The sequence below is a fragment of the Gasterosteus aculeatus genome, chromosome 14 (genome assembly GCF_964276395.1).
Source record: "Gasterosteus aculeatus chromosome 14, fGasAcu3.hap1.1, whole genome shotgun sequence".
Lineage (NCBI taxonomy): Eukaryota > Metazoa > Chordata > Actinopteri > Perciformes > Gasterosteidae > Gasterosteus > Gasterosteus aculeatus.
The window spans coordinates 10,761,706-10,780,654 of NC_135702.1; the positions used below are offsets into that span (position 1 = coordinate 10,761,706).

At 44.4% G+C, this 18,949-nt stretch overlaps 2 protein-coding genes across 6 annotated transcripts in view; one reads left to right on the forward strand and one right to left on the reverse strand.

The window, feature by feature from the left end:
* Positions 1–12,681, forward strand: part of plppr1 (phospholipid phosphatase related 1) — a 34,554-nt gene extending 21,873 nt beyond the window's left edge. The window contains exons 3-8 of one of the 5 annotated variants that reach the window (XM_040197930.2): positions 160–348; positions 4,059–4,191; positions 6,825–7,075; positions 7,741–7,917; positions 10,678–10,809; positions 11,236–12,681. In XM_040197930.2, the coding sequence (XP_040053864.1) occupies positions 160–348; positions 4,059–4,191; positions 6,825–7,075; positions 7,741–7,917; positions 10,678–10,809; positions 11,236–11,268 (915 nt within the window). In that variant the 3' untranslated portion in view covers positions 11,269–12,681. Of the gene's footprint in view, positions 1–159; positions 349–4,058; positions 4,192–6,824; positions 7,076–7,740; positions 7,918–10,677; positions 10,810–11,035; positions 11,173–11,235 lie in introns of those variants that run through there. The other 4 variants (XM_078088467.1, XM_040197931.2, XM_040197932.2 and 1 more) reach the window with 4 other exon arrangements.
* Positions 12,682–14,098: 1,417 nt separating this feature from the next.
* The window catches only part of grin3a (glutamate receptor, ionotropic, N-methyl-D-aspartate 3A), a 31,426-nt gene continuing 26,575 nt past the window's right edge, over positions 14,099–18,949 (reverse strand). Inside the window, exons 9-10 of the mRNA XM_040198257.2 lie at positions 18,722–18,792; positions 14,099–15,829 (exon numbers count right to left, since the gene is read on the reverse strand). Of these exons, the coding sequence (XP_040054191.2) occupies positions 15,322–15,829; positions 18,722–18,792 (579 nt within the window). The 3' untranslated portion in view covers positions 14,099–15,321. The remainder of the gene's footprint in view (positions 15,830–18,721; positions 18,793–18,949) is intronic.

Below are 18,949 nucleotides of genomic sequence, written 5' to 3' on the forward strand. Positions count from 1 at the left end.
CAACTCCCTCAACCACCGAAAAGTGACATAAGGAAGGAGAGCCTCCGGAGCACTGGACATACAACTAACACCTCCTCCCGTCCCTCTTCTCGTTCCTCTCCTCCTCCTCCTCTTCCTCAACTTTCTCAACTCTCTCGCTCCGACATGTTTTTCTTCCAGCTCGTCATCATGTCCGGCACGGTGTTGTTGGCCTACTACATGGAGTGCACGGACCTGTTCGGCGTGCACATGCAGGGCTTCTTCTGCAACGACGCCGAGCTGATGAAGCCGTACCCCGGCGCGGAGGAGACCAGCTTCATCCCGCCTCTCATCCTTTACTGTGTGGTGGCTGCTGCTCCCACCGCTATAGTGAGTAAAAAAAAAAAAAACCCGCCTGGTGTCGATCACGCCGCGGCGTTTAAAAGCCTCGGTGCGCACAGCTTTTCACATTTGAGATCTTTCTATCTGGCTCATTGTTTCTTCTTTTAGGTACAGCCATCAAAAATGGAACCATTCTCACACAAAGTGTTATAATGTTGTCAGACTTAAAAAATATACTGCTGACCTTTGACTGTGAGGGCTTTATAGTTACTTTGTTGTTGAATTACATACGTAAGACATTTGTGCAGAATAGTTCTCCAGCAAAGCTTCTTCTTTGAGCCTGCTACAGTTGTCCCTCTATTCTCCGTTAATATCATTTTCTCAGAATGTAGGACGAAATGTCTCAGCGACCCGTCCGACAGAAGAGTGTTTTCAGATCGTTACATTGGTCGGATGAGAAGTTGGATGACGGTTTCACAGACTGAACTTGAAGTGAAGTGTACAAGTCATAACATATATTTTCCCTGGACAACGATTACATTTTTCAATTTTTATTGAGATTGCGGGCAAGTAATGTTATTACTCACACCTGTGTACCTGCCGGGACAAAATTACATTTTTTCTGAACGAACAACAGCAAGCCAGTGGGCTTTCCTTTTTGTAGGGCTGAGGCACAGTGGGGATGAACGTCGGGCGGCATCGCTGATTCAAACAGGAGTAACGGCGGCATGCAGCCACCAGGTGTCAGTCTCGCTCCATGCTGGTTGACTGCGAGCGCCGCAGGTCTCTTGGTCCCTGTCTCACTTCATTATGAAACCCGTGTCAAAGATGTGCTGAGCACCTTCTGACTAAAGTCTGCATGTGGATGTTATTATCGTGGGTACACACAAAAAAGGAAAAGACAAGCCAGTCCCGGTTAGATAGAAAGACTGATGCTTTGGGGGTCGACGCTCGGTATCTCTGGAGGACCCCCTGAGTTTATGTGTTATTATGGGATACGTGCACTTCTTATTTACCCCTTCACGCTGCTAAAATGTGTCTTAATACCTTGATGTCGCTATATCATTTGGCGTGTGAAACACGAAAGTCTATTTATTGAGCACTTTATCTGAGATCGTAACACACGCCGCCCATCTATCTGTAATGAGATATTAGCGTTCTGCTGCCTCTTTGTGTTTACTACGAACACCCATAGAGTGTAGTAGTTGGTGTTCTTGTGGTTATGCAATACATATTTTTTTGCCGGGTCTAACTCATTAAAACCTAATAAGATGAATCCTTTTTTCTTTCATCCTGCTTGTCCTTGTTCACACACTCCCCTCCTCAGTGCTCTGTCAGCTGTTCAACTTTTGTTTAACAGCGCTGGTCATTCTCGCTCTCTCTCATTGGCCAATAATTAATGGCCTTATTCTCTTCATCCATTTGTGGGCTTTCCCAAACTTTTTAATTGTGCCCTTTGAGAGTGCTGTGTCAGGTGCTACAATGACGCGTCACGCTGTATATCGCCCCGGTTGCCACGGGGCGTCACGAAGCAGCCAATCAGAATTAGCGATGACAGGGACGTTGACCAATTAGCGAAGACGCTGTAGTTTATCCAGAAGGCGTTCCGCGCGGCCGAGGTGGGTTGTTTTTAATGCGCGGTGCTATGAACCCGCTCATCCGTGGACAGGCGTCATGAAAGTTGATCCCTCAAACCTCGACACGGTGACAGCACGAGGTTGTTCCCGTCGGCCGAGCGTGGATCCAACAGAAAACAAGTGGCCGACCGAGCTACCGAGGGGGGGAAACCACCATGACGCTTCTCTAGTTCAACTCTGCATGTATTGGAGTTGAGGACTAATTGTGATTGTCGGTGGCAATAATGAAAATAATCAGCTCCTCACACAAGCCATTAAAAGAGCATAAAAACAAGGTTTGTTTTCTGCATTTCAAAAAGAGGCATAAGAAGCTGTAAACACAAGATGTTTCCTATCGCCCTTTAAAATGAATATTCACTGTCATCTTACCTCATTGTTTTGCATCTCCTATGACCCATGAGGGTGAGAGAAGGTTCTTTCTTTGTTGAAGGAGGGAAGGGAGGCCCAGGAGAACCTGGACTGTGCACGTAGAGACTGTCGCACAAGTAAAGGAAGAGCTTTTCTAAAGAGAACGTGTCACCTGAGAAACACCCTGATGCTTCATGTTTTTTGGAGTGGATAGTTGTCACATTTAATATGTGAGTGATTGAAAAGGTTGATGGGGTGAACCCGAAAAATGTATTCCTGAATACTGTGGCCAGTCACTGTAAATGTCACAGTGACTGCGTTTTATAGACTCTCAAGGGCAACGCTGACCGAAGCTCCCATGAATCTCTTTCACTCTTGGATGGGTTTGATATTAATTAATATTCTGGCAGATGAACCAGAAGTCTTTTCTTCTCTCGTTTCGTTTCAGATTTTCATTTTCTGCTTCAACATCACATAGTTTCAGTTCAATGGAAAGTTCCTGTATGGTTTTCTGAAATTTTCTTTCTTTTCAGAGTGCTTGGGGGTCAGTTTAAATATATATAAGAAAAATTCTTTAATACAATTATTATTTGCTGTAAAATGTTCAGGTCATCCTTTGGTAGCAGGGAAACAGTATGACGTCATCATTGTAAGGACCTGAATGAAATTACCTGATTGGTTACATATGTTTGCATATGCATGCTGCTAAAAAAAAAAATATTTGTTGACTTCGATTTTGTAAAAATTCTTAAAGAGACATGTAAATTATTTATTTACATTTAAAATCACAGTTTTTTGACAAGGCAAGAACGTCATTTTCATGCATTTTTCATGCATTTTTCAATCTTGGTTCGATAACATGTCCTCTTGCAGGCTAGTGGAGAAAAAAAACAACGTCAAAAATACATAATTAGGTGTTTATACATTTTTTCCTACTTAATCCTGTTTCAAACCGACTAGACAATAAGTTTCACACACTGAAGAGAAATAAGAAATAATGCCTTTTGACTCACAACCAATGCTCAGCCATAATGAAACTACGTGACACTAGTTCCCGGCCTTTACAGTCGGTCCCTTGGAAGATCGAGCCATGCATCATTTTTTCTTTATTTGGTGTTTGCACGCTTTATGTCAGTCATCTAATGGAAAAGTGTTTTAATATTTTAGTGTAACCAGTGCAGGGCTTTCATTCATTCATATTTTTTTTTTATCTGTATGCTGTCGGTCCCTCTTTATTCTCCTTTTTTCTTTGTTTTTTTTCAGCATTGCAAAATCACTCCTTCACGCTGCTTGTAGCCACAGACAAAGAAATAGATTACAGTTGCATTCACAAGAACGTGTGGAACAATTCACTTGAAGGATAACAGGTTTTTTTTACCTGTCCTTGGTCTCAAAACAAGCTTTATTTATGAACACAAACACGACACAAACCGAAAACAAAACCAGATGTACAGCGTACATGCATACGCCCTTATTGTGTGCACACTCATCAATACACACATACTTCTGTAGCCGTCTGCATCACTGGACACGGCCGGCAATGAGTTTTATTTTGTTTGTCCGGCAGCAGTTTTTCCATTAGACCTGATGTAACGTCCACACTCTAATGGTCCCGAGGAGAGGCTACATTAAGGAACAGTGGTTTACGTTCCCAAGCCAGACAGGGGCAGAATGTCCCCGTGCCCTATAATGGGGGGTGCTTAACTTCATGCTGTTCTTTTCTTCCTGGTTTGAGTGTGTCTTTTCTCTCCTGTCTCCTGTGTGCGTCCGTAGATTTTCATTGGCGAGGTGTCCATGTACGTGATGAAGTCGACGAGGGAAGCCCTGCTGGCCCAGGAGAAGACCATCGTGACAGGAGACTGTTGTTACCTCAACCCCCTCATCCGCCGCATCATACGCTTCGTCGGTGAGAACGCTTTCAGTCCCCGGGCCGCCCTTCACGTCGATGGTACCAGGCAACAGCTGACCGCTCAGCGACGCGCTACGTTACCATGTCCACCATGTCATACACGCCCTCTCACGTGTGCACGTGTGTGCAAAAATCAGACGTATGTTATTTCAATACGGATTCAGTGCCAGCACAGTTCATTGAGGTCACCAGCCGAGTGAAGCGCGCTGCACGTCGTCGCTAAGCTGGCAGGTGAATGGGCTGTCAGTCACTCCGGGGGGGGGGGGTTCCAGTGCAAAATGCTACACATTCTAACGGTGCTTTGGCATTTTGGTGTTTGAAGAGAAACGTCAACGTTAGGTTCATGCATATTGGTTTCTACTAGAACATGTTTACAAAATATCTTGTCTCATACTGTCAGTTTGGACATACCTGTCCTCCGTATGAAACAAGCTGCCTCTGTAAGCCCCTCCAAGCCCAGTGTGCTGATGAGATGAAAGCTTTGCTTTGCAGAGGTAGTTCTCAAGCTGGGTGGCGATACTGTGGGAAGAGAGTTGGTATATTCTAATTAGCCTGTATGTGACACCAGAATACGAATGGTGTTTTAAATGAGATGTTTTGTTGGATTTACTTTGATATTTCCCCATCGTTTGATGTTCTTAAGATGTAAAAAGCAATTATTTCACCCACAATGGACAGCATGCCAATCAAGAAATCACAAACCTGCAAAAAATATCATATTTGACTGGATCTGACAATTTTGCCGTTTTGTCAAAGGTCAACGGAGAGTAAACAGTGAAATGAGAAAGTTTAGAAGATTAGATTAAGATGAGGTTAACAAGGGAGGGAGCATGGTTGCAGATCCCACCTGCCAAAACTGATAAATTGTAGATTTTCTGCAAATACTTGAACGGCCGTAGATCAGAATATTGTGAGACTACAACACACATGCCTGTAGCCCTATGAGCCTTCGAGTTAATGTGATGCATTTGCTGCTTTTTCCGAGGCAGTGATGCTTGTTGATTCTGGCATGTAGGCCCGGTGTGGAGCCCGAACGGGCGATGTGTGTCGAGATGAAGCCGGTGTGTGCGCCCTTCACTAGGCAATACTCCAGGCTCAAATGATCCATGGCCGACGCTTAGCAACATAATAATAGGTTCTGGGTGGGGTTGAACAGCTCAAAACACCTCAGCCTAGTTCAAGTGTGAATCGAATGACGTGTCATGTTCCATTAACGGGAACATAAGCGTGCGCATGCACGATTGCACTGTTTTATATTCCGCTTCAATTCACACTTTGATATCCATCCGTGTAATGTGTGCATTCGTACATTTAGCATTTAAACTCGCGGGTGGCTGGAGCCGGCCCCAGCTGACCCCCTCGGAAGAGGTCACCAGACTTCAACAGGCTGACACACATCAGGACTGACAACCATTCACACTCTCGTTTCCTTGGACTGTGGGATAAATTAAGGGGAACTTGATAAAACGGGGAGAACTCATGGAGCTCGATTAGAACGGTTGCGCTTCGATTTGATCTTAATCTTCGGTAGGTTGACCTGCTGGTTGTGGACTTTCAGTTCAAATACAGTAAACGTTCCATACTTAACATAATTCAGTAATGAAAAGGAACCAATATCAGCTGTAATGTATTTACTACAACTTCAGCCACTAGAACCAAATCAAATGAACATGGTGGATCTGCTGGTCTCTGCTGCAGGGAATTAGCCCCATTAGGTTTGCAGCCCCACACCATTGAGTCCCTCCTCTATCAGAGCGCACAAGACGCTCCACCTTTGACTTTTTTTCAGACACTTTCAAAAGCGCCGGGCAAACCGGCCGTCTCTCTGCGACCCGTCCCAGTAATTGATGTCGTCTGCTGTACTTAAGAGGCGTAATCAGAACCGCATTGTTCATTTCATAAATATTATCCCCTCCAGTTTATGAAAAACTCATCAGAGAGTCATTGGTGTTGGTGGTGGCTCATTTCCCTGATTCATATTTCCGTCTGCTCCCCGAAACAATCTCTCAAATGTGGAGGATCACTGCGGCTGTTAGATTTCCCGCTCTCTTGCTCCCTCCCTCATCTCCTCCTCTCTCTCGCCCTAATTCCCTTCTCCATTTCCCTCAATGATGCCCTTCACACGATTGTGTCCCCGTACTGCACTGGCAAGCGAGCCCACCCGCCCCATCTCAACCCTCCACCCGGATGAGAATACAAAGCAGAGTAATTTCATGGCTAAGCAGGCCAGATAAAAAGCAGTCATATTTCACAGCAAAAGGAATGTAGCCGTTGACATTGGTCAGGGTTGGTGGGCTGAAAGTGTCACCGCAATCATTCATATTAGGTGTTTTTGTTTTGTTTTTTATATTTAGTTCCTTGCCTGTCGTCCACTCTTCATTCTGTATGAACTTCATTAAATTCCAGCATTTTTCAGGGAGTAATATCGACCATATATATTCTGGAGTTTACCGCTGCATAATGACATCTGGGGTTTATGTGGCGGGAGCCAGATAGTCACAGGTGCATCTATATGCGAGTTGACGGCGCCATAACTTAAGATGGAACTGTGTGTGATGCTTTGAAATCCTTTGTGTTTACCGTTTGCTTTTATGTGCAATAAATTCAAACGGTGTATCCGTGCGTCCCAGGTGTGTTTGCGTTTGGCCTGTTTGCCACAGACATCTTCGTCAACGCGGGCCAGGTGGTGACCGGAGGCCTCTCGCCCTACTTCCTATCTGTCTGCAAGCCCAACTACACCGGCACCGAGTGCCGCTTCAATCACCAGTTCATCGTCAACGGCAACATCTGCACCGGGAACCCCGCTGTCGTGGAGAGTGCTCGCCGGTCGTTCCCATCCAAGGACGCTTCGCTGAGCGTGTACTCTGCTGTGTACCTGACGGTGAGAAGAATGTCCACGACTGCGGAGCACCATGCTGGATTTTGCTGTGGGCTCTTTGCTTATTTGGTACTATTTTGGCAAATAGTTTGGCAATTTTGGTTTATTTTAATTAGTACCATATTATTGGGAAATAACGCTTTTTTCAAATTCTAATAGTCTAATAACAAAACAGAAGCTTCTTTTATTAAAAACCACTGTGTTGAGGCTCAAAGTGAAAGAGAGATAGAAAAGGTGCAGATTCTGTCAGCTGAAATAGGAGAAATACAAGTAACAGGGTATGAATGAAAAAAGGATTTGAGATGCTCCTTCGGGCGTGGGAGGAGGTAAAAGTTCATGACGTGAGAACATGTGCAGGGAGACGTCGTGTGCTTCTACAAGCTGACAGCTTCACTCAGTTAGAGGTTCCTCTTTTAGGTTAATCTCGTAATCTTTTATTCTCTGTGAATTTCTTACCTTTGTTTTTGAGAGGTATTTCACTCAAATGATGTAAGCTTTTGACATCTTTCTTTAACAGCAAACGAGGCTTTGTGCTCCACAAAATTGTAAAATATTGGACTCCAGTTGCTCTTCACGAGATCGCCTCTGTTCTCGTCTCCCCCAAAAATAAGAGGACACAGTGAATGTTCCCGAACTGATCCGATGCTCCTTTTTGTCGTCCCGTCCAGATGTACATCACCAGCACCATCAAGACCAAGTCCAGCCGCCTGGCCAAGCCGGTGCTGTGCCTGGGCACGCTCTGCTCGGCCTTCCTCACCGGCCTCAACCGAGTCTCCGAGTACCGGAACCACTGCGCCGACGTAGTGGCCGGGTTCATCCTGGGATCGGCCATTGCTCTGTTTCTGGTGAGGGTCCATGTGGAAGTGTGGGGTAACAATACTCTTCAGCGTCATATTGGAACTCACCCAAACTTAAATGAAATGATTATACTTTATTTATATTGATGTCAGTATAGTATAATAATGGTTATTATTAATGGATAAAGGTCATTTTTCAACACTAATTTGGTAAAGAAGCTTATGTCTGTGAATAGAGGGAGAAGATGAAGCAGGTTTATAAGCTTGGAGGAGGTTCAGGCGCAGGTGAGTTGGAGAGTGTGGAGAGGAAGAGGAACTGGTTGATTGGGGGGAAACAGAAGAAGAGCAGAGAGGAGAGTAAATGAGACACGGCAGCACTCTCTCTGACTCTAAATGAGTCCAGTGAGGACGGAAAGTGAGCACAAGGACAGAAAGTGAGAGGAAGGTTGAAGCAAATAGTGGTTGTGGTTAATTCTGAGGTGATGGAGGGAACCTATACCTAAATTCCTGCGGGCTGCTTTCTCTTAAATTGAATAACGTTGTTCAGCAGCCTAGTTTCAATGCAACATTAAAATCAAAAAGTTTTTCAATACAGGGTTGGATTTACAGTTGAAACCCTGTGGTTTGTTTTTTGTATTGAAGCGTATAAAGCACATTGTAATGAAAATATAGATAAAAAAGGACTTAATTTAAAAGTTTTGTCGTGCAACCAAAGGGATCAACAAAGTTAGTGAATATGCACATGAAGCATTTCTGTTAACTGTTTAACTCAAAACTACAAATGTCAGCCTCATGGTGGTGCCACAGAACTAAACGGGCTCTCGTCTCAGAACCGTCCAGGTCTGCACAACTTTTCATGGGACGTAACAGGCAGCAGACAATTAAAAAGCTGGTAAACCTCCCCAAAAAAAGGGTTAAACCAAGATATCTTTCAAAATAAGACGGGAAGAGGTTTCTGGGTGAGTGGTAGCAGTCATACGTTATATTTTGCCCTTGGACCACGTCAACGATGAGCCATGTCCACCCATTTTTAATATAGGATGTTAGCTCTCGATGAGTGATCTATAAAAATGGAGTCATTTTGGTGGTCTCCGGGGACAGAGGGAGACAAAAAAATCAGTTTTGAACCTGCTCGTTTCCAGCGTATCAGCAAACCCGAGCACGGCGCACCTCCCCCCTTCACGTCAACGGTTCCTGATGAAGATCATCACGATCTTGTCACCTGAAAACGGAGGCGACGTGACGGATGGCAATCGTGAGGCAGAGTAATTGGCACAAGGAGGGTGAAAAGCAAGTGAAGCTCAAAGCCCCCCTGCCCGCCGTGTTCTGACAGCCGGGGGATCCGAATGGACTAATCAAACAGCTGCCTTTGGTGTTACGAGAGATTTGTCCCCCTGCCAGCAGACTGAGGGATCAGCGCTTGGTAGTTGAGCTCCAGGACGATGTCGGAGCCGGAGGTGTCCACTTGATCCAAGGCAGAGCAGAAGCACATACTTACTACCTGCCAGGTCTGATAGAGAGGGCACAACTCTTGCTTTATTTTTGGACCTGCGTGTCTTGGCATGGTTGAGGAGACTGAAATATAAAAAAAAGTCTCTCCCGATCTACTCGGATGCGTTTCAGTTGAACAAAAAGATGGTGGAAAACCATTTAATCACGTGGCGTGCTGTGAAAACAACAGCAGGAAAGAAGTTTACTTTTGGCCCGCCCATGATTTAATGATGAGAGATATTTTGGCTTTTCCCCCCTTCAGATTTCTCCCCCGGCAGCTGGTTGGTTTGGAAGCGCCAGACAAAGCAATGTCCACGAACTGCCCAAAACAAGGAAAGCTTGAGCATTTTCCAGCAGTGAATCTTTCGCCGCAGCCCGAGGGCATGGTCGGCCCGGGGGCGTCCCCCCCCCCTCAGGCTGCCTTCATGGACCAACCAGTCTGTGGAGGAGATTAGAAATATATACTGCTGACAGCTCCAACGGAAACAAACAACAAAGTCTCCGTTACAGAATTCACAAGCGATTGTAGCTTAAAATCATTTTGACTGAATTAAAGGAAGGCGGCGCTCACGCAGTGTTTGATTGAGCTTTTATACCGATGTTAAGTTTATATTTATATTATTTAAAAGTCACCATGTAGTTTAATTAAACAATAATGTCATTTGATGCAGTGTACCAGATACGCGGATAATACTGGATAATAGTAAAAAAGCATGACAATTCCCACGTTAACTGTTCTGAAGCAACAACTCGAGGGCACTACAGTTAGTCAGTTAGTTAGTCTGATATAATGTTGTTTTAATATGGGCATGTTCTCTTTTAACAATGGTGCACAGCTTAAATAACACTTTGTACGAGATCAGGACGTTTCAATTCTTCTTGACGGAACAGACTGGAGACTGGTAATAATCTGCAGAGCAGTTGTGACCGTTTGCGGACTTTTAGCCCTAATGCTGCTATTTGATGGATTGGTGAGTATTTTTGCAGAGACATTCACGCTTTGAGGCGATTCCCTGACTGTTCCTGTGGCGAAACATTGACTTTTGTGAGTTTTAAGAGTCAACGACTGTTGGATGGTTTTGGTGCACACATTGTTTTCCCCATAGGAGGATTTTTTTAATCGGTTAACATTATACCTACAGTAGCTTTGTCATTGTAAGCATGTCGGCAGCCTACGTGGATGGAGAATCTTTGTCGTGTTGTATAATTTGTCACAAATCAGGGAATATTTTGTTTAAAATGTTTCCTTTCCACAGCGGCCCATGTTATTATGAGCCTGCCTTGCTCTTAATGTTAAATTGTCCTCGTACCTTACAGGGTATATGCGTTGTGAACAACTTCAAAGGCGTCCACAGCGCGGCGGCTAAACTGAAAACTGAAGACTACCGCGGTCTGCCTCTGATGACTTTCCCCCGTGTGGAGAGCCCTCTGGAGACCCTCAGTGCACAGGTACCTGCAAACACTTAACCTGGATTCCCAAAAACCTAATCTCTGTGCTGCTCGTTGTGCTTCCCAATTAATTGGCAGAGCTCCCCGATGACTGTGAGTTCACAGAGAAATTAGCCTCCTGCAATTATTTGTAGTTTCACAGAATTTGCATTTGAGAGAGAGTCTGTCACATATTTGCTTGACCATGTGTTCTTTCTTTCTTTTTTTTCTATCTTTCAACACAAAGCAATGACCCATGTTCACAATAACGTACAGGCATGACATTTTGCACCACACACCCTCACACACAGCACCCCTGATCCTGTTTAACACTCCTTTTTTCTCTTCTACTTTTCTCCATTTCCATGCATTTTCCTTTCTTCTGTCTACTTCCTTTCTTTTCTACGTCAATCCAACCTCCTCCCCTCCCGCCACGTCCATTTCCAGAACCACTCGGCATCGATGACGGAGGTCACATGACTAAGGGGGCAGCACCGGGTCACGTTTGCGTCTCCACAGCACTTCCAGACACAATGACGAGGGACGCATGTCACGTGGCTCTGAATGCTTAACAAAAAAAACCCAACATAGCTGATATATCTGTTTTAATTCACCCGTGGGGCAAAGTGTACCATGTTTCTAAAGGCTCTAGTCGGGCTATGCTCAATTCAACCTGCCGGGGGCCCCCTGTTGCAAACACATGACAAGGCCAAACTTAAGCACAGATTGTTTTTTTTTCCAGATGTTTGGAACCATTTGAAACATGGGGCATTATTTTGCCTCCACGGTGCGCTGTTTGTAGTTAGAGGACGATGTTTTGTACATTTTGTATGAGCGAGTGCTGTAGCCCAACCTGACGGTGTTAAACCTGCGCACTTCCTGTTTTGCATCGCATCGTGTCAGATGATTTGCCTCGTCGATCACCTCGCCTGTTCCCTCCAGTCTGAAAAAACGTGCTATGGAAAAAAATATTGATGTTGTCGTTCTGTGGTGTTTGTCATTTGTACAGAAAAAAAAGACAGAATCCTTCTTTTTATTATCTCTCTCTCTGTACATTAATTGACCGTGTCGGGTCATATTTTGTAAAGATTTTTGTCAATCTGTATGACTATTATGATCCATTTGGACCTGTTTGCCTGCTGTGTAAACCTGGATATGTTTTGGTATCAGTTTAGGTGTTTCGGGGAATGAACCCTGTCTCCTTTGGAGGAAACAAAAAGGCAGAGTCTTTCAGTCAGTGACAGTGTCAGAAAAATGGGGTTTGGCACTTGTGATGCCATTAAATGAGCTGAAATGAGTATGAAGTGAAATTCACGCAACGAAGAAGTGTTTCACCCCAGTTTCCTGATTCACTGTGATGTTAATAGGATGTTAATAGGATGTTTTTCTACAGAGCGGTTCAGTGGGGCTAGCCTGTGCCAGATCCACCTGAAGATCTCACTGCTACGGCAGTACACGTAACCCTGCAATCGCAGGAGAGGACGTCCTCATCAAGTACATTTAAAAAGAGAAAATGAGAAGAAAAGAGACTGAAATGCTCTCTGAACTGACTCTGTGTGACTTAGTTGCGGCCCGGCTGGCCCTTTCATTGAAAACCAGGCAAATGTCCTCGAGGACCCCCCCGCCCACCCCCTCCGAGCCCCCGACCCCCCGACCCACCAGTGGATTGTGATGCAATGTTGTGACTCCATTTCCCATTGGAAGATACGCCTAGCATGAAGAGAGAGGTCAAGATGTTTTATAGATATTCATGATTTCAATTATGCTCATCATCATTGTGACTATGATTTTTTTTTTTTACTTTAAGAACAAAATAAAAAAAAAGTATTTCATTTGAAACGCTACATTTTTTTTTCTTCATTTGACCACAAATTAAATAGTCAGTAGCAGCAACGTGTTCTCTTGTCTTTTTTTATTATGTGTCAGATCATTTTATTGTAATAAACAAATTACTGCCAAAGACGCTTCTTTCCAAGTTACTCACCAAATCATTGAAGCGGACAGCAAGACTCCATCAGTCCTACCTCGCCGGGAGAAATAGAAAACACGTCTGCCCTTGTTTCTGTTTGGAAATTTAGAGATTTGTTTTTCATTTTACCATTTGGCATCACATACACACAGCAGTACGTCTTCTGCTGATTGCACATCTGGCCTACAGCATGGCATCCACAGCCTACTGATACGGCATTATGAAGTTTTGTTGAAAGAAATAAAATATGTTTGTAGTTGCTTACAAACAGTGTGTATCAGTGCTTCTGTTGGCTGAAACCCGATGCTCAAGCTGCACAAATCTGAGCTCTAGAAGTGAGCTGTAAACCGGGCATATTCTCAGGAAGGACGTGTCTGACCCTAACTTTAAATATGTGAAGGGTACGTGTGCAGTGTCCTGTGGGCAGCACAAAGTGGAGAGCAGGACGCGTGTCTGTCGGGGGGAAAAACCTCACTGCTTTAAATGCTCTTCAGATATGTAATCAAGCATATAGTGATATGAAAATGTAAACTTTCTGGTACTAGAACGCCTTCAGGGTTGTTCATGAACACAGCTGACATTTATCTTTTTTAGTCGTGCGTGATGCCTCATACTATAGCCTCTAAAACAAGTAAGGAAATCATTTTCATGAAACCAATAAAAAAGGCTGCTAAAGGTCAGTCTATTTTCCTCTTTTCACCACACACCTGCCCAACCACACATGCTGCGCAGACAAGTTCCAGGATCACTGCAGTCAGTGATGTTTATGTCACCACTAAGCAAAGCACACACACACACACACACACACACACACACACACAAAGGAAGCTGACGGCTCAGCCAAGGCACTTGCTCTTTTGCTCTGTCAGGTATTCATTTCAACTGTGACGGCCTGCGCTTACCCTGCAGACACACTGGCTAAATAGATAGCAGATGTGTGTGTGTGTGTGTGTGTGTGTGTGTGGGAGACTATTTGACCATTCAGTGTATTTTTTAAATGTCATCCCTGGTTATTCTGAGGACGCCTTCCTGCCCAAATCGCTGTCCGTTGGCAATATGAGTGAAGAATAGTGCAACAACATATCGTTTGAAGCCGGGACATAAAACCTCCGGTGGGCAGTTAGGAGTGTAGCTGCAGGGGGATTTAAAAAAAGGAAACTATTTAGATTTTAGCAATTGCAGGTGAATCTATCTATATTGACCTCAAATGTAAAAATACAGTAGGCTGAATGACTTAACATCCTGACATGTTTTAGTTTCTAATATGTATTGGAAACTATAAGGTCAGGTATAAAGTATAAGGGAAGGTACTATAAAGAAAAATGCAAAGTGCAAAGAGAAGAGGTACAATTTTAATAACAGAACACATCCAAACGCCAACAGAAAATGCAAGAGAAAATATTTATTGTCACAGAGGAACCGTTCCAGTGTGAATAATCATCATATTTAAACACAATGTGAGAGTTTGACAAGTGCTCTGTGTTCGTGTTTACATTTACTATTCTACTGTGGCCTGGTACCAAGAAAAGAATGGTTCTGTGTTTCATCGGTACGATCTCAAGAGGCCGTGTAAAAAGGTCCTGTTTTGGTTCCCTGACTGAAAAGGCTGCAGACTATTGGATTCATTATCATCCTATGTGTTAATTCTTCCCCTCTCACTTTTAGGTTTTCTGTAAATCTATTATGAAGACAAAATCACTCAGTCCACAAGTCAAACCGTGACCGTAGGTGCAGCTTTCTATGAGGAACTAGAAGTGCATCAGTGAAGTGCAGGGCAACTTTATACATACAGTGATCCCTAAATAAGATCCCGTCCTTTGATCCAACGCAAAGTGCCAACCAGACTTTCTTGAAGAACATTGGGCTGTTTTGCTGAAGCTTCATATCTTTTTTTTCCTCTATTCTTCACGCTAAACAACAGCGCCACCAAGACGCACAAGAAAAACGCAACGTAAGCCTCATCAAATGCATTGTCAACGGCCAAAAACTGTAGGCCAACCATGGTAAATCAAACGGTCACAATCATTTATTTTCCCCACAAAAGATACAAGGTTTCAGCACAAGGCCATACGACTTAAGATTTAAGGACGGGTTCGACTTCAGGTCATTTACACTCCCAACGCCCCTCAACACACGACTCGGGTGAATTCGCCCATTAAGCTTAAGCACATGAGGCATAAAGGGAGGGAGGGAGGGGCAAGGGGAGGAGGAATGGACATTGATGGAAAAAGAAATGGAGGGATCAAAGAGGTGGAGAAAATGGGGGGAGGGAGGTAATGAAGAGGAAGGTTTGCACGGCGCCTCAGTGACAGCAACAAGCTAGTGAGAACAGATTGGGTTCAGGGTCCCTGGTTCACCTTTGTCTCCTCTAAGGGAATCTCACATTCCCCGAAGTCAGACAATGTTCAGATCAGGGTCGGATCCCTGCACAACTTTTCGGTCCAGCGTTCAGGGGAACTCCTGAAGATTCAACTCCAAGACACCTGTGAACGTCCCAACCCCACAACCCCTTTTTCCTTCACCTGCGCAGTCCCACGTCTAACCAGAACAAAAGGAGAAAAGCTTCAGAAGTCCGGCAGCGTGTTTGCGTGTTGATTGGTCTGCTGGTGCGACTGGGTGTACTGAACAAACTGGTTGGACGGGTGAGCAGTGGGCTGACTTGGCGCAGTCTGGTTCGCCTGCTGGTTTTCCGATTGGTACTGTTCTAGCTCCCGCTTCCTCCTCATGGCTGACTGCAGCTGCTGCTTGATTGCGAGGATCTGGGCCTCCAGTTCTGACAGCTCCTGAACCAGTGGGCTCAGGCCAACGCCGACGCCCGCCCCCAGGCGCGTGAGGCCCCGCCCTGACAGGTCGGAGCGACCGTTGGAGTTGGTGGCGATGAGCGGGTGTTTCTCCATGAGGGGAAGGGAGTGGGAATGAGGCAGGGGAGACGGGGACGGCGCTGAGCGAAGCTCCTGGGAGGAAGGAGGCTCCAGGTCATTCTGCACGTCTTGTGGAAGGATCCCACGCCTGTTGCAGTGAGAGGACTCCGAGGGATTCCAAGATGCTGACTGGTTGTTTCCCTCGTTGCACCTGGAGATACAATCGAGAATTCCAGGTTAAATCGTATGCAAAGCCGGTGGCTCAGATCGTAACACTCTCTCCAAAACACAAAAGGCGCAGACACTCAATTGCAGCTGCAAAATATGCTAAATGTGTCTATGAATGTCGTATGACAATTTGCAATATAGGAAGAACCTTTATCTTTTTCTAGAATAGGAGGGTGAAAGCAGATTTGCCCAAACTGCTGTATGTTTATTCTTACAACCACCGTGTATGCCAGCCAAGGGCTTGCAAGCCGTGTCAAATAATTGACGGGATATTCAACCAATTTTTTTATTAAGCTGAGAAGTAACAATGATTTAATTGAAAGAGCAGAGAAGATATTCCTCCCATATAAATTGAAATATATCTGAAGAACTCCATGAATCAAAGGTGTTTTCATCGGTAATAAAAACAGTGAGAAGAATCTGATGAGATAATCCTGTCTTCAAAAGAGACCTGAAGCTGAAGGAGAATATGAGAGAAACTTATCTCTAAGTCACGTGAAGAAGAAAATGTTTCACATTTTAGTTGTAAGTCTTCAGATAATTTCAGCCTCCTGATGAGCTGAGAGGTTCCCTGGTTATGCTTCTTTAATAAATCATTTTTGTTGCTGTTTTTGCTTTTGTTCATTGATTTTGTAATTTATAATTTTTATTTTACAATCACCTAGTTTACTTATTTTTAATGTAAATGTCCATTTGCCATTTCTAAATGAACGAGGAGCACTTTAAACTTCCATGTTAAGATGAAAAACAAGAGATATTTGGTCTCTCTTATTGATAAACATGTGTCCAGTATTTCATTTACTGTTTCATACATGCTTTATTTTCAACTTCAGTGCAGGTTTTACGCATATCCCTGCAACCCCCCCGTGTAGATTTAGATTGGTCAGACACACCATCCAAGGCTACTAACAAATGATACTGATACTTTTCTGTCTCCTGTCAACCAGAGCTTATGAAGAGGACACCTCGTGTCTTTCCTCACAGCACTTGGAATTAGAACGGCACATTTCACCACTGATCAGTATTTCTCGGAACGTCTGTCGGTACAGATATCTGTCAGCTGTCAGTGTCCTTCAACGACGCAGGTCGCAGATGCACCAGAAAGACGAGCGCCCGGCTGGAGTGCCCCTGAGCAAGGTGTGAAATTCCCAACCAGCAGGTCCGTATCGTGTGGAGTGTAAAATGGTATTGGTATTTAGTCTTCTTGCGGTAGGCCGTGGCTCTAATATGTTGTGATTGACATTTTTTCCCAACCAGGGTGATGGGCTGCTACACACGAGCAAGCCTGATCTCTGCACAATCATCCGCGCACTTCGGAGTTTCTTACCCTTTGACAGAAATTGTGCCCTTGGAAGTGAGAGAAGCATGAATCCAAACGGACACAGACATGGTTTTGTGGATATGAAAACACCAAAATAAAAGGAAGATTATTTGAGAATGAACCTTAGGCAATCAGCTAAATGAATTAACAGAAGTAAAACATTAGCATTGCTTTAAAATAAAATTGAATGTGAGTGTGGGAGCAATGGCGCTGTCCGTCAAATGTGTCATCGGCCATCGGAGAGTGTTTAGTGGTGTGACAGACGGCGCTCCTCAGGCTCTCAGACACCCCCCTGATGCCTGTGGGCTTTTCTACAACCTTGTTAGTGCAGGTAGGAAAGGAAATAGGTCATGCTTCCATCCTAGGTTGCCAATTTTTATTTTCACCTATTTTCCACCATTCGGTCACACAATGCCTCCTCCTCATCACGCTGATGAAGCAGGTGTACGTGTTCGCATCCCATTCACGGCACATAATCTCTGAATGGGAAGCTCATCGGCACGCCGCTTGCTAACTGACATTTCTGACACACCACGTTGCTGCAGGACACCCGACTAGATGACGGTAATCACTCCTGACTTTCAGACGATGCGCGATGCAGAACAACTTGCTGTAATGAGCCTGATGGTGCATCAGGTGATCTATCACCATTACCACAGGCACCCCGCTCAAGACCGTAGCTCCGTAATCAGCATGTGTATTTAATCCCCACTTTGAGTGCTGCACCTCTTAGTCCTCTGTGCGTGCTGCTGAGAAGCTCAGCACAAACGCAAGGCTTGTTTTTCATCTCCCTTTCAGAGGCAATGAAAAGAGTTTACACATTTCCTTCTTTGCTTGCCTGTAAGCTCCCAAGTGACATGTGCAATGTGAGCAGGGACTCGCACTGAAGAGGGACTACACTGTGACACGAGCACTGTAGTGGTGTGAAATGGCTGTCCAGATTAGTCAAATAAACCCACATCACATCCAAATTGCAACAACGCATCATGTGAAAAGTCATTGAAACTGATGAAAAAGAAGCTTTCATCTTCCTCTCACACCCGCTCAGCAGTAGCGTGACTCTGATGCCAGCATGAGCTTTTTTTCCCCTCGTTTTGCTTTCTCATAATTAACATCCTAAAGACTAACCATTCATTTGGTTTCTGATTAAAAATGGGTCCCTTAACTCCCATTTGGGATTTTAATTCTCAGGTTCATTATTTGGCAAACAGGTCGATGAAGTTTGGAAAGGTAGACACATGGGCTTTCCTTTGTGTCCAGTCTCTATTGTGGAGGGAAGGGGGGGGTATATTGCATTTGGGGAATTTTGTAGAAGGTGCAGCGGTTTAATACTAAATAAAAAAAAACAATCAAAAAGAGATAAATTACCAAAAACATTTTTTCATGGTAGATGAGGACAAGTTGGTGGAGCACCCTTTACCCTCCCTTTGGCTTACAAACATAATTACAAAACTACTGGGCCCAGTTCATTTTCAGTTAAATTGCTCAGAAAGTGTTTTCCTCCCAAAGACACATCCCGTTATGATTTTTCAATATAATTCAGCGATGCAGTACCTCTTCTCGGGCTTGGTAACAGTTGGCAGTTTGTCATCAGTGAAGACTGAGTTGAGGGCCCGGTGTAATCTCTGGAAAAAAAAGAAAAACATTAGCTGTCACATTTCATCTGTTTTGTTTTTTTCTGCGATTATTCGGTTGCTCACTGCGACCTTCATGTGTGTCACTTCAACAAACCGAATGATAATTATTCTTCCGTTCATCTGTGCACTAGTGTGCGAGTTCAGT